This window comes from Propithecus coquereli, unplaced genomic scaffold (genome assembly GCF_000956105.1).
Source record: "Propithecus coquereli isolate 6110/MARCELLA unplaced genomic scaffold, Pcoq_1.0 Scaffold76, whole genome shotgun sequence".
NCBI classification, from domain to species: Eukaryota; Metazoa; Chordata; class Mammalia; order Primates; family Indriidae; genus Propithecus; species Propithecus coquereli.
The window spans coordinates 8,261,072-8,275,830 of NW_012153729.1; the positions used below are offsets into that span (position 1 = coordinate 8,261,072).

The following is a 14,759-nucleotide window of genomic DNA, read 5'->3' on the forward strand; positions in this document are numbered from 1 at the left end:
ATAACTGTCAGCAAGCAATGGGGAGGGGAGAAAGAAGCAGGCCTTCCTACCCCCAACACTGCTGATCCCAAAGCACTCCCTCATTATGAAGGCCACCTAATGAATTTCCTGCCCCTCCTGCAGCCCACCTTTTGGTAATTTCTGATTCATTAACACTGGCAGTACACGAACAAACAGAGGGAATACAAAAATCTCCAATCGATCACATGCTAAAACTTGAGAGGTGGGTGCGGTGGCTGACACCTGTAACCTCAGCGACTCAGGCTGAGTCGAGAGGATCACTTGAGCCCAGGAGTTCGAGACGAGCCTGGACAACATAGCGGGACCCCATTTCTACAAAAAATTTTAAAAATTAGCTGGGTGTGGTGGCACATGCCTGTAGTCCCAGCTGTTTGAGAAGCTGAGGCAGGAGGATCGCATCACTAGAGCCTAGGAGTTCGAGGGTGCAGTGAGCTATGATGAGGCCATTGTACTCCAGCCTGGGTGACAGAGGGAAACTCCATCTCAAAACAAAACGAAAACAAAACAAAACATAAAAACCTCGAGGTGGGGGTAAGAAACTGAAGCTATTGGTATCAACAGGGCCTTGAAGGACCTCGGTATCAGTGCGGCTCAGAGGACATTCCCAGCCAGCAGCATCGGCCACCCGAAGCTTCTCGGACGGGCAAATTCTCCAGTCCAAGGGAATCAGAATAACCTGCATTACAAGAGATGCCATGCAACGGTAGCCTCGGAGCAGTGCCAGTCTAGAGCATTTATTCACGCACTCCTCACTCCTCTGACAGAGGTAGTTTTATGCATTTTTAATCGAAGGTTCCTGATTCCTTCAAAGTAACAGGCCTGGCATAACCACTGCAACTCCAGGTCCCTCCCATCCCTCCAGGGTCTCGATGCAGGCAGCGCGCACTGCCAACTTTGTTCCTGGTTCACGTGTCGTTGGGTTGGCATTCTTTTCCAACAGAGGAGCCTCACAGCCATCCTCCTAAGGTAAGGACTGGGTGCTGATCACTGCTGAGGAAACTCACATGTGTGTGAATCTGCCAAGTGCTTTCAGGGGGGGTTATCAAAGGGGAAATGCAGTGAGACACAGCTGCATTTCGACCACAGGCAAATATGCTCTAGCTAGCTTCATCCTGGCCCACTGTGCAGATACTCTGCCTGTGGAGTCTCATCACGGAAGTTGCTAAAACAGTAAACTACAATATGGTGTATTTTGAATAACCTGCTCTTCTAGTATTGGGATGCCCCTATGTCCCAGTCCTGCAGTAATTATTCATAGTGTTCTCAACAGAGCCCTGCTTGGGCAATAAATTACTGTAAATTACTGTACAGGGTCAACCTACATAGTACTGGGCAGGGGTGGGTGGAGTGTGCTCACAAGGGGCCCACATAGCTCCAGCACAGACCATGGGACATCTGGAAGAAGAATGAGAATACTCTTTGTAGGGAAGTGAGAAGGAGCAAACTCTGGTCATTCACTCAAATATTTCCCAAGAATCTACATGTGAGTCACAGCACACAAGCTTTAGGGTTTCCTGTCTTCATTTCTCAAGGAGCTTTCAATCCAGGAGAGAAAACTCGGGTGTGTGCCATGGGGCGTCAGAGGCAAGGAACAGCATGGCGAATTGGGGAAAAGCAGTCAGACTGGCTGGAGTCAACTGAAGAGGCAGGAGAGAAAGCAGGACCTGTGGGAGAAAGGCCTTGAAGGACAACCTAAAGCACAATGAGAGGCGGGGTCCTGACGCGGCCCAAGCAGTCACCTGGGAGGTGAGCCTGCCCGATGCTGCAGGCCGTGCTGAAGGAGGGACTAGAGACAGGAAGAACAGGGAGAAGGCCACACCAGCCCAGGCACAACGCACACAGCAAGCAAACTGGTGTAGAAAGAAAACACAGGCACAGGATGCAAGAGGCATTTCAAACAAAGATCTGATGACAAATTAGACTGGAAGCCAAAGAATGTAAATTTAAAATGATCCCAAATGTTCTGATTTTTAGAAGATGCAAGCTTGGTATTAGGGGTAAAGTGGCATCATGTCTGCTCCTAACTTACAAATGGCTTAAGAGGAAATATACTTACATACACATACAGCTAAAACAAATATGGTAGAATGTTAACAACTGCTGACTCATGATGGTTGGTTATTAGTGATCACTGGTCTAGTCTTTCAGCTTTTCTGTATGTTTAAAATTTTTTCATATTTAAAAGTTAGGTCCTGGGTTTTGGCACCAAAACAAAAAAAAGTTGGGGAAATTTTTTTTTTTAATTCCACAGACTTGGAGACGGGGAGGGTAGTCACAATCACAAGATTTTATCTCCACAGTCTAGATGGCATGATGGAGCTATCAAGTAGCAGCTGGGATGTGATGTAAATGTGGAAGTCATCTAAATGCAGCTATAGGATGGAGATCACTCCAAAAAAAACGGGGAGGGAGAGATGAGGCGAGGACAGATCTTTGGAAAAGTGTCACATCTAGGGGTAAGAGGAAGATGACAAAGGCAAAAAGGAGAAAAATTCAGTACAGTCTGATATAATGGAACCCCAGGGAAAGAAGTTTCCATTAAGAGGGCATGAGCTAGGCTCAGTGGCGCCTGTAGTCCCAGCTACTCAGGAGGACAAGGTGGGAGGATGGCTTGAGCCCAGGAGTTCGAGGTCAGCCTGGGCAACATAGCGAGACACTGTCTCTGGAGGGAAAAAAAGAGGGCATAGTCGACCATATTATTAATAAGTAAGGCTGACAGATCAAAAGGAGGACGAGGACTGAGAAAATGTCAGCAAATGCAGTAACTACAAATTCACTGGCCAATTGTGACCTTCAGGGGAGCCACCACACCCAGTGGTGTGAGAGGCCAGACAGAAAAGGCTTACAGGGTGAGCAGTCATGAGGAAATGGAGACAGGATCCATTCCATCAGCAGGGTGCTGGGTTGCCCCAAAAGCACACCAGAGGTCAGGAGAGATGCGTTCTTCCTTGGCTTGAAGATGATGTCATCAACCTTCAGGGCCCTCAAAATCCCTTAAGTAATTAAACAGAGCAGACAAACATCAGGATGCTTTCAGCACTGCGTGTGTCAAGTCCTGATGCTCCTGAAGCCACCAAGAGACACATACTTGTGTCGATGCACTTTCGACCTGCACCTAAGGGGTTAGCAAATGTAGTCCAGCGGCTGAGCCTGTCAAGGTAGCTTCACCAGCCCTCATCCCAGCAGCAGCTCCCACCACAAGGATCAGAACTAAAACCAGGAGGAAGAACCGTCAGAGCTGCTGAGCGCGGAGAGACCAGCTCTCTCTTGCAGGATGCAAATGAAGGACGCTCTTTTTAAGGGTTCCTGCAGGAAATCTCTCTGTCAGTGCTAGCAGGGAGTTTTCATGTTACCGTTGGGTAGGATTGTCTTTTTTTTTTTTTCCAACCATGACTCAGTATCTTAATTTTTTTAAACTTCAAGTTGTCATAGTCAGACTGTTTCCCAGATAGAGCTATGCTATCAATTTAAAGCAAAAGTGACCTGGCAAGTGTCTTACTGCTCTGACCTAGCTGCAGAATAGTAAATGCTGCTGCAGTCTCTCAAAATATGCAAACAAACTAAAAATCCCCCAACCGAGTATCAACCAGATTTAACCTCAAAAGGACATTCACTCCAATACTTACTGTCAGCTGAATACTTCCGAGTGGTTTATCATTTGCCTGCAATGTTTAAATCATAAAAATTTGCTTTTCGCAACCCTGCTTCAGAAGAATACGGTATACCTGTGTCGGGAGGGGGGGGCCTCTGGGTGAGGTGGACAAAGCTGACCCAAGGATCCATCCAACACAGTCAGCTGGGTCGAAGGACATTAAATTCCCAACCGCAGAGTAGAGCCAATGAACAAAACAAGGGCAAGTAACCTTGGAGTACATAAGTTCAGAGGGTTATCCATTAACACAATTCAATTTTACTCTAACTACAAAAAATTCCAGTAAGCATTTTGCTCTTCCCTGTCTGTAACCACACATATCTCAGGTGGTTCCTAACAGAGACCCCCAGGCTTGCTGAAATGGCAGAAGCAGAAGCGACTCTGAATGGGCACTGCTGCTCAGTAACAGCTGCAAATGCGGACGCAGCAGCACAAAAACTACGACCTGCTCCGGGCCTGGCATCCGTTCGCTGGGCAAGTGGAGCCTCAGGAAGGAGCTTCAGTTACAAATATCAAAATCCTATTAAGTAAGATAAGTGATAGCATCTTCTAAACTGGAAAGCACTTTATAAATGTTCCTAGTTATTACTTTTCCCCTTTTGATTATCACTTTAAATTAACAACTCCCACCTCCACCCAGAAGCAGGCGAAGCACTGGGCAGCAAGGAAACTCCGAAAGCTTCCATGAGAATAGCAGTGCGGATCATGTCCCCCCGGGTGAAACCCTCCCATCACAGAAAACGACCCTGACTCCAACTGAGGGACCACCAGGGGCAGCTGACAGTGGTCATGTGCCCAGCACTGTTGTGATGACAATTCATGTCACACACAATAACTGCATCCCTTTTTAAGAACTGGCCCTGAACAGGTTCCATTGGATTCCATGAGGCCCAATAGTGGGTAAAATAGTAAAAGAGAAAAAAAGTTCCTTTTGGTAGACCAGGAAAATGAAAAAGAGAGAAGAAAGGATAACAGTGAAGTAGGGTTAGGGAAGGTACAAAAAGACCTTTAATGTTCCAAAGGAAAAACACATGGAGAACTCAGTACAGGGAAACCGGAGGGAGAGGAAACCAAAATTGAGGTGGAACTCAGCCTCTCTCCAAGGAATCCTTCCTGAACCTGTCTCATGACTCAGCATTGCCAGCCAGAGGATGACAACAGCAGAAGATAGGACAGGAGGTCAAGCTGGAGTTCCTAACATGAACCATTTCTAAGACAACACAGAAACGCCAGTGGAGCGTCTGCACACTTGTTTTGCTCCAGGAGGTGGAGGTGGGGAACAAAGCCAGTGTCGGAATGAATCAGACTACAGAGGTTGCTTTCATTCAACATCGAGGGGCATGCAAAGGTTCTCTAGAAATGTGTTTTTGACAGTTATTTTGAGAATGACTGAGGGGTCAGGGAATGAAAAGTGTGCAAAAGCAGCAGCACACCACCAGTGCAGCCGTAGCATTCCTCCATCCTGCTGCCTCCCTCCTGCCCGCTGGTACAACTTCCCCCATGCCAACATCCTGCGCCTTCCCCTCCTTGCTTGTCGCTGCCTCCTATTACACTAAGACTTTCAACTGTTTAAAGACGGGATGATTAATGCCAACCACAGGGTTTGTGATTCATGTTTGATTACAGCACTCAGAGTAATAATCTACGAATTCTGAACTTAAATATTCTCAGGTAAGAACAAAGTACATTTACTTCAGTTTGTATTCAGGTTCATGCACCTTAGCAGTGTCAGACTGGGCAATTCACTTAACCTCTCTCTTCCTCAGTTTCCTCCTCTGGAATATGGGGCTAATAATAGTACTTAATTCATACGGTTGTTGTGAGCATTAAGTAAATTATATAAAGCACTGAGAGTACCTGGCTCCTAGTAAACAGTGTACTGTCTTATTATCTTAAAATACAAAAGCAATACTCCAGCATCCTTGTAATTTATAATCTCATTACGTGTCTCTTGGGAATTTCAAACATGTCTTCCAGACTCTGGAAAGCACAGACACACGCATACGTTCATATATATTAATTCCACCCCCCGCCCCAGGTTGGCAGGTGTTACTTTACATGTGCATCACTGAATTTCTTACTAAGTAGTAACAGAGGTGTGAAGTTCATGAGCATTTCTACAAGAAGCTTAATAAACTCAAATCTATAATCCATCTGGTCACTAGCAACAATACGATCAAACAGGAATCCCTACACCACTGAAACAAATCCCCCTTTTGCTTCCCAAGGTGTCCCTTTGGTGCAGCACCGGCCTGTGATGCACGGAAGTGACCTCCTGAAGGGACAGGGCTGGTTCTGTCTGGCAAACATCAGAATGGTGTCGGCTAACAACCAAGTGGTCGTCCCAGGCACGACCAGGCTACGCTTTTGGTTATTCCATCTGTGCAGGCTCATTGCAGGGGTTATAAAGACAGACCTTCTATTTCATTGCAGAGAAAGAAAATGAGGCAATGACTTAACCAAGGTCATTCAGGGTAGGTGCCAGCTAGGAAGAGCACCCAAGGGTTTTGGCTTCTAGTCACAGTAGAAAACACCCATCCCTCATCTGGGGAAAGTGCCCTTGAGTCAGGCAGCAACCAGAGGCACCATCAAGGTGTTGAGGCCCAAGACTTAGAAGGGACAGAGAATAAAATCACAGCACAGCTGTTAGAGTCTATAAGCGCTGAGATCCTATCTGAATAAAATGTGATTTAGATGGACTTAGTCCTTCATCTTGATTAACCTAATATGACTTCTTCCTATTACACTCACACAGGACAATCGCTCTTAATGGGCCCGGCACCTGGACAAGTAAGACAAACTGCTTGTGCTGTGAAGCTACACCTAAATAGCTTTCCCCACGGAAATGCTGGCCTGAGTAGGAGCCAAAAATAAAGTGAAAAGCCAATTCCCGAGGGACCTGTCATCAGGATGCTTCTCTCACTCGCACTCATTCACACTCACACAAACGCACACACGCAAGCATGCATACACATACACACACACACACACACACACACAGACACACACACACACACACCCCTCCCCCCCCTCACAGAAGCAGTGTGATCACAGACAGCTCTAATTTAGAGGTATTATATCTCAAAGCTGGCGAGGCTCTGAATGTTGTGGCAACCTTAAAGACGGTGCACAAGAGATGGGAAAGCAGAAGAAAGCTAAAGCATAAACAGGTCGCCTCCAGAAGGGAAGGTGAACTTGAAGCGACAGACGGCAGTCCTGCTCCCTTCTTTGCAGGGGCCATTCTGTCCAACCACGACAGGCGGAGACCAGAAGGACCCACCATGTCTAGTGCTCAAGAAGTGGTATTTGGCTTTATTCCAAAATTCTACTCAAAGGATGACCAGTGATGGGGAAGTGGCCTCCTCCAAGGAGATCCGTGGTCCAGCAGGAAGAGTTCAAGTGGATAACTGGGCTACCATGCTGAAGGGGTCAGGGACTGGGGAAGGAAGGAACATATAAGAGGCATTGGCTGCTGGCTTCGTTTAAGTCCTTAAGAAGCTTATTTTTGGCTGCTGGAAGCCTCAGAACATGACCATAAATTCCATAGCTCAAGGAAGAGCTTACTTTATTTCTGTTGCTAATTTTCATGGAGGTGGCAGAAAAAGGGGAGGACTTGCTGCTCAGTCTCTTCATCTCTCTTTGTAAATTTGTTTGCTAAAAACTTAAGTTAAAAGACTATTCAGCCTTTACTCAGTGCCCTCCAACTTAGCATGAAAACTACAAAAATATTCCATAGCTTAAGAAACACTCCACCTCAAATGAACACTATTTTAAAAATTCCAATAGGTAGCAGCTTTAAAATATAAGTTTCTCAAAACCATCAATCACTACATTATAAAATCAATAACTAGGTTCTCAAATCTCATAACTAGATTAGTGATGGAGGAGAAAACAACCTAAATGCTCAGTTTTGGTCTAACGGTCTTTCCTTTACAGCACACTGTCACTTCAATGGACTTTGACAGGAGAAGGGTGAGAAAGAAAATCTTCCTAAATCACAGTGCTGCAAGGTCCCAGGATCACCCTACTACCCTGGTCAGTGGCCAGGACCAAAGCAGGAGACACTCAGCTGACCAGGGTCATCTGTGCCTATAGCTCATGGTAACAGAGAGCTACCTATCAGGTATAACACCCCCACCCTGCCCAAAACAAACCTATCCTCACATCCTAAAAGAACTGGATCCTGCCATCCATAAAGGGGCACTGCTTTCCACCACTTCCCTGGAATTTCTATGCAGCTTGGCTTTTGCTAAGCCTAGTAGCTACAGAAATTACAATGACAAAGAAAACACCACCACCAGAGCCACAAAACAGATTTCAACAAATTTCAAGCAAGTCGTAAGAGGTCAGCTTCAAAATCTATCCAAGTTGGTGCCTTAAAGTTGTTTTTTATTTAACTCTAAAATAGGTATTTTAAGTCCAAATTTGTATCATTACACTTGGTGGGAGAGGCAGACTGAACGTAACTGTAAACAAAGTTAACCACCAAAGTCAAGATGGACAGGAACAACAACTGATAAACATGGCAGCTCCCAGCAGTGAGCTGGGTCTGCCTCTCTGAGTCCCAGGGCAGGAGGCCATGACACACAGGACAGGACGCTGGAGTCAAATGAGCTGCATTCCAAAAGTCACAAACCTCTAGAAAAAACAGGAGGTGAAAACACTTTAAAAAACTCACAGAAAGACACCACCAACCATCTGATGTCACACAGTATACAGAGCAATACCCTCTTTTCCTGACACAACAATACTGGTGGTAATTGTAAACAAGCATTTTGCTGTAAAAAGTAATATTTTCCAAATACTTTTGCAAATTAACTTATAATTTTCAAGTCAGAGAGTAGTTGCCTGATCGACATTTCTCTGAGGGGAAGGTGGGTCCTGTGTGAGGATCTGTGTCTGTGGACGTGTGTGCATTAGCGAGAAAAAGACCCTGCTGGCATCAGCAGTCACTTCTGCCACTAGGAAATGGATCGCACAGGAGTGGGGCCTTTTTCCTGCCCAAGCAGTCATCACAGACCCCCTTTGTAGTATGGCATGAAGCCCTATTCCTCTGTTGCCTTTGTCTCCCACTGTGTGAGAAACCCAGATTAACTTCTAAAGTGCCCTCCCCAGAAATCAGACCTGAACCTCCCAGGGACTAAAATGGTGCAGGCCTGATTCCTCCTTAGAAATGTTTTCTTGAAGGGGAGGGGAAGGCGGAGAGGAAGAAGGGGTGTGAGACGCAGGGATGTGTGTGTGAATCACTGATAGGAACTCATACTCAGGAAAACAAGCCACCAAACCAACCCTGGTTCAAGGTTTCAGGTTTATGGGAATAAACCTCTTTGTTTTGTAAAATTGCTATATTCACCAGCATCACCCCAACACAGGTCAAGAAAAACCCTTCAGGTTTCCAAATTGGTGACTCTTCTCTATCCACAGTTCTATAACATTTTTTTTCCAAGAAGTCCAAATGCACTTAGGAGTCATCAATCCCAGTCGCAGCTGTCAGAATCTACCCCAGTACTATTAATATCATGGCTCTGATTGTTAACGATTCTACTCACAAAGTTCCCCGCAGCAATTAAAACGAGGCAGCAAGGTAAAACAAAAAGAGGCTGGGTTGCTTCACCACATGCATCTGTAATCTAGTGAACTTCTTGGGTTTTTACATCGGCCAGGATCTTCACCTCTATCTTTGTTTTGGAATGCCCACAACCCCTCCCTGCACCGACCGGCCACGGCCTTCCTTTCTGGATGCACAATGCAGCACGGAGCTCCGAGGGGGTCAGCAAAACGCCGCACTGGTGTAATGCCTAACGCGCCTCAGAGCCTGAGGAGGTCCCTACGGGAGTCGGTCTACATCTTTAATCTTGAAGCCGACACCACAGCATAGCATGGCGTGGAAGTCCCCTCAAGTCAGGAAGCCCAGGGCCAGGTCCCGAGTCAGCAGTGCCCAGCTCGCATGTGCGTCCAGCGCTGGTGCAATGACTTTGCACGGAGCGTACCCTCTGCTGAGGTTGTCCTCCCAGCTCGGCCACTGCAGTGGCTCCGCTCCGGGCAGTGCCCTGCACGCCGCCCCTCCCCGGCCCAGGGCTCCGGCCGCCAACCCCCTCCTCCCTCGCGGGCAGCCGGGGTCCCCCGGCCCGCCCGGCCCCCAGCCCGCCGCACCTTGGTCTCCTTCACATGCTGCTTGACGCCCTCCGGGTACCACTGGACGCGCACGTAGCCGCGGCGCAGAGGGCTGGCCCGGCCCTCCTCGTGGCCCGCGCCCCCGGCCTCGGAGCAGCCCGAGCTGCCGCGGCCCTCCTCCTCGCCCTCCGAGTCCGAGTCCTCGCCGTGGATGAGGCGCACCAGCCCGAAGTGCACCGAGCCGCGGTAACGGCCCGACACCAGGTCGTGAGAGAACAGCAGGCGCTGCGAGCCGGCTTCGGGGCCGGAGTCCGAGGACGGCCCGGAGGCCGAGTCCGGGGCGGCCGCCGGCGCCGGGGCGGGGGATGCGGCCGGGACTGGGGCCGCCTCCGGGGCTGGGGCCGGGGCCTGGGCGGCAGTAGGAGCTGCGGGCGCGGGGGCTGCGGGATCCGCCATAACTGCTCTGCGCGAGTCTCGGGCGGCGGCGGCGGCGGCAGCGGCGGCGGCCGAGGCGCGGGGAGGAGGGGCCAGCGGGCGCCGGGGGCGGGGCCACGGCGCGCTGACGTGTCCCTACGTGCCGCCGTCGTCAGGGAACCGGGATGCGGTTGCTAGGAGCCGCCGCCTCGTCGCTAGGGGACGCTGAAGATGCTGCGAGAGGGTGGGGGGAGGATGGAATCCACGAAGGAGGGGCGAGGCCGGAGGGGATAAAACTGAAGGGCGCGGGAAGGGGCGGGGACCCAGGAGGAGGAAGTGGAGTGGTAGCCGAGGAAAAGGGGAGCGGCCCGGGTTGGGCGCGGAGGATGGTGGAGAGGCTGTCAACAACTTTTAATGAGCTCGCTTGGCGTCCCAGCCTAGTCCTAGGCACTGCGAGGGTTACAGAAAGAGAAGGATACTATATGCCTGACCTCTAATGTGTTTGCAGTCTAGTTGAGTAGACAAAACAAATACACATTAAATAGCTAAAAAGCAACTCTAAGGCAGCTTGCAAGCAAGGTTATACAGATATGTCTAGAGTGTATGTAAAGTGCATTGTATTAGGGAGTTCCAAGCAAAGCTTGGAAGATCATGATTCCTTAGCGATTGGTCCAGGGACTGGTGACGGAGGCCCAGAGAAAAGTAAGAAAGAAAAGCAAGTATCAGTATCCCCAATGGTTTGGCTTTAAACTCATTGAGATAAGTTCAAAGCTCCATGAAGACAGGTATGCATGGCAAGAGGTAGTATAGCAAGAGAGGGAGCCATGGATTCCAATTTTTGGCACTGCCACTTACTAATATATAAAGGTAGGCGAACTGGTTAACTTATTTTCACCTTAGTTTTCTCATCTGTAAAATAGGGGTGATAATAGTACCTGTATCATTGGGTAATTGGGGGGATTAAATGAAGTAGAACAAGGCCTAGCATATAGCTCCCTCCATAAAGCCTGACCATTATTGTAGTATTTCAAAAAACCCTGCCTAAACTAAATTCCAGACCAGCAGAACTGTTACAGTCTGGTCCATATTGCCATTTTAAAATATAAAAAATAATTCTAATTTTTTTTTTTTTTTTTAGAGATTGGGTTTCCCTACATTGCTCAGGCTGATCTCAAACTTCTGGACGCAAGCAATCCTCCTGCCTCAGCCTCCCAAGTAGCTGGGAGTACAGGTTCACGCCACTGGACACAGATAAGTAATTCTAATTTACTTATCTCTCACCTAAGTAAGTTCCAAAAGAGTTAGATACATTCTCAGAGGATAGATTTATAATGGGCTTTGAAAGGGAAATTAAGAATACTCAAGATCTGGCCCTAACTCTTCTCAGTCAAAATCAGTTTTTTCCACATTTTTCTGCAAAACCACAAACAACAGATTAGTAAGATGGCTCGATATTACAGTATGTAGGTTCTTCAAAAAAGGTAGTATCCCAGCTCCTTGAGTTGATTGCAGGCTGCTGAAGATACAGAACTACACTCATAGAAAAGTTAGAAGAACTGAGTATATAAGATGCCCTAAGCCAAGTGCTAATCATATAATGATGTAATATTGAGCTTAGGGTGATTGTCAGTGGACCCAATCTTAGAAAATTTATGTACTAATATATAGAGAAACTGGGGCTGAATGAGCCGGAGGGGTGTTAGAACACAATTTCAGGGCAAAGCCGAGTATTCAAATCATGGCCTTCCCATCCCAGACCACAGTGCAGAATGGCCATCTGGAATCATTGCTGTAAGGACACAGGTCTCCACTCCCTCCCCTGTAAAGACCTAGGAGATTTAACAGCAATAACCTAGTTGCTTCTATTCTACCTCCCATGCCCCTTCAACCCTGTCTCCTTGGCCCCTGGTAACTTAATATTTATTAAGCATATATCATTGACTAGGCATTGTTCTGGGTACTTCCATGCACATTATCTTGTCTGTTATCAGAGTCTTGGATATAGGCATTATTAACCTCATTTTACCAATGAGGAAACAGGGCCCAAGGAATTTGGCACCTAGGGTCACTGGTGCCTAAGATCACAGTAACCAGTGGACTCTCCCAACTCCAAGTGCAGGAGTTTTTCTAGTTCTACTGTTTCTCGAGACTTCCCTCTGAGGAGCTCCTGATTACAGAGGCGAGTCTGTGTGTCCATGTGTCCCACTGAGGGGATGGATCCTGGCTCTAAAATAAAAACCTGCAAAGGATGATCCTTTTGTAGTTCCTAAGCATGATAACTGGATTTTCAAGATATGCCTCCCTTAAACCTTGTTATGACATGGGCATGTTACCTGTCTGATGTGGAAAAAAAATATCCAAGTGAATTTGCATTCTACTCCAGCTTATACCTGTGTTTTTTATTTTAATGTAAAAAAGAATGTCCTTTCCTCTCTAATTGTTGAGTAAAATTGGCACTCAGGAAGATATGCAATGTTTATTCTGTGGCTTCTTGTAATAATGGCTAATAATAGCTACCATTTATCGAGCTGTAACTGCGTGCCAGGTACTATACTAAGTGCTTTACATAGATTATCAGGAACCTGCTGGGTTGTAGGTAAGAGTCCTTGATTTCAGATGCTGGCCTCTCCCTCACTGGATTAAACTGAGCATATGGATCACGTCATATTTGTGTGTGTAACCCTGGTGTCTAGTACAGTGGTGCCTGGCATAGCATTGGAGCTCAATCATGTGTCATATTGGTGGGCGTCAAAGGCCTGAGATTCCTGTCCCTCCATTCAGTCAGTTTCCCATCCTCCCCACTACCCCCCTGTACACCAATGAGTTAAAGAAAGTGGAAGGAGAACAGCACTCTTTGGCCTTCTCTTGCCTGTGCAATCTCCAAACCCTTTCCATTGCCCCCAATTTGAGCTGCAACTGAGCCATTTTAGAGATAGAACCTCGGTAAATTCCTCCCCAACTCACGGTGTCTTTCAGTGACTTCACTCAGTTCTGAGATGCTCCAGACAAGGTTTGAGGCTTGACTTCTTCCCAGACCCTGAAACCCCAGCCACGGTCTCAGTACACTCAGGCTGACTAGTGGGGTGAGTGTGGATGGAAGCAGCTGCTTAGTTTTTATTTTCACAATTGTTGAGGTTTAGGAAGGAGGAAAGAACTTCATTCCCTGATGAAAAAAAACCTTTCCTCTTGTAACCCCAACACCCAGCCCTTTGTGGGGAATAGAGATGTTTCTCTCTAGGGAGAATCTCACTTATTTTCAAATATGCCTGCCAGAAACTGAGCCGGTCTGTCACTCCCATTGCTAAGAGTGTGTGTGTGCGTGTGTGCGTGTGCAGGAGACTGCAGAGCCAGCAGCAAAGTGAACTGATCTCCAGGAAGCAGGCCCTGTCTCACCCGCATCTTAACCAGCCACTGGGGCACCTCTCCAGATCCACAAAGTGTGCTCGGACCCCACACTACCTCCTGGGAGAGCCCCGGCCTGCTTGGCCTCTCCCTGCTACTTTGTGTAAGCAAATCCGGGCTGGCCTGAAGAGCTCCTTCCACCCTGGAGCGAGTGTCTGGGGACTTTAGGGGCACCAGGTGGGAGGTGATCTGCCCCCAGGAGACCTCCCGCACTCCCGCGTGGCTGGCTGGAGAAAGGCCTCTGCCTGAGGCTCCTGCCAAAGGTCAGTTTGCAGCACAGTCAGGATTGGGCCCCAGACCAGCCAGCCCTCGGCCATGCTCACTCCTGCTCTGGGGACAGGTTGTGATCCACTCGACAAAACACTGTGTGCTGGGGACAAGAGTGAAAAGGTGGTACAATAAATGAGAGCCCAGGACTGCCAGGCTCATACTTATTCCCTCCTTCCTGAAGATGATCAGCAAGGCCAGCGAGTCCACTGCACCAGCTCGAAGAACAACAGGGCATCATGTACTTCGTAGGGCTTAGAGGCCGAGGGGCTCGGGCCGGGCCCACGGCTCAGCACCCCTCTCCCCGAGCCGTGATGCCGCCTGCGGGTCTTCCTGGCATCCTCACCACCCTTTCCCAGACCTCGCAAATAGGGTTGCCACATAAAATACAGACTGCCTGGTGAAATTTGACTTTTGGATAATTCTTCAGTCTAAATGTGCTCCGAACATTGCATGAATATACTTCTACTTAAAAAATTGTTCATTGTTTGAAACTCAAATTTCACTGGTTGTCCTGTCCTTTCACTTGCTGAATCTGGCCACCTTACTCGCAAAGTCCATTTCCGGAGGCCACTCTGTTGGTCAGGTGAATTTGATTACGGCCCCTCGTGGGGAGGACACCGCAGGGCTGGGAGGCGGTTGGGTGTTCTGCAATGCTTTAGAGGGTCGTCTCCACGTGGCTGGACTAGAAATGAACACTGTCACTCTTGATATGTAGCGATGTTTTTGATGTTTCTCGTAATTTCATTTTAGGGGTGCCCCTATCTTTGCACCCATCGACCTGTGGGCGCCTCACCCCCCTCACTTTCCTTCTCATCGTCGGTGTGTGTTGTTTTCTTCCTGTGACCAGGAAATTGTCCCAAGCGATCATTCTCCCCTCCCCTGCCCC

At 48.1% G+C, this 14,759-nt stretch overlaps 1 protein-coding gene across 3 annotated transcripts in view; it reads right to left on the bottom strand.

Moving 5' to 3' along the window:
• The window catches only part of UBE2O (ubiquitin-conjugating enzyme E2O), a 56,020-nt gene extending 45,762 nt beyond the window's left edge, over positions 1-10,258 (bottom strand). For 2 of the 3 annotated variants that reach the window (XM_012662352.1, XM_012662351.1), the window contains exon 1: positions 9,827-10,094. Coding sequence is in view for 1 of the 3 variants with exons in the window: in XM_012662353.1 (XP_012517807.1) it covers positions 9,827-10,243 (417 nt within the window). In the remaining 2 variants the exon portion in view is untranslated. Of the gene's footprint in view, positions 1-9,826 lie in introns of all 3 variants that reach the window. The other variant, XM_012662353.1, reaches the window with a different exon arrangement.
• Positions 10,259-14,759: the final 4,501 nt, after the last annotated feature.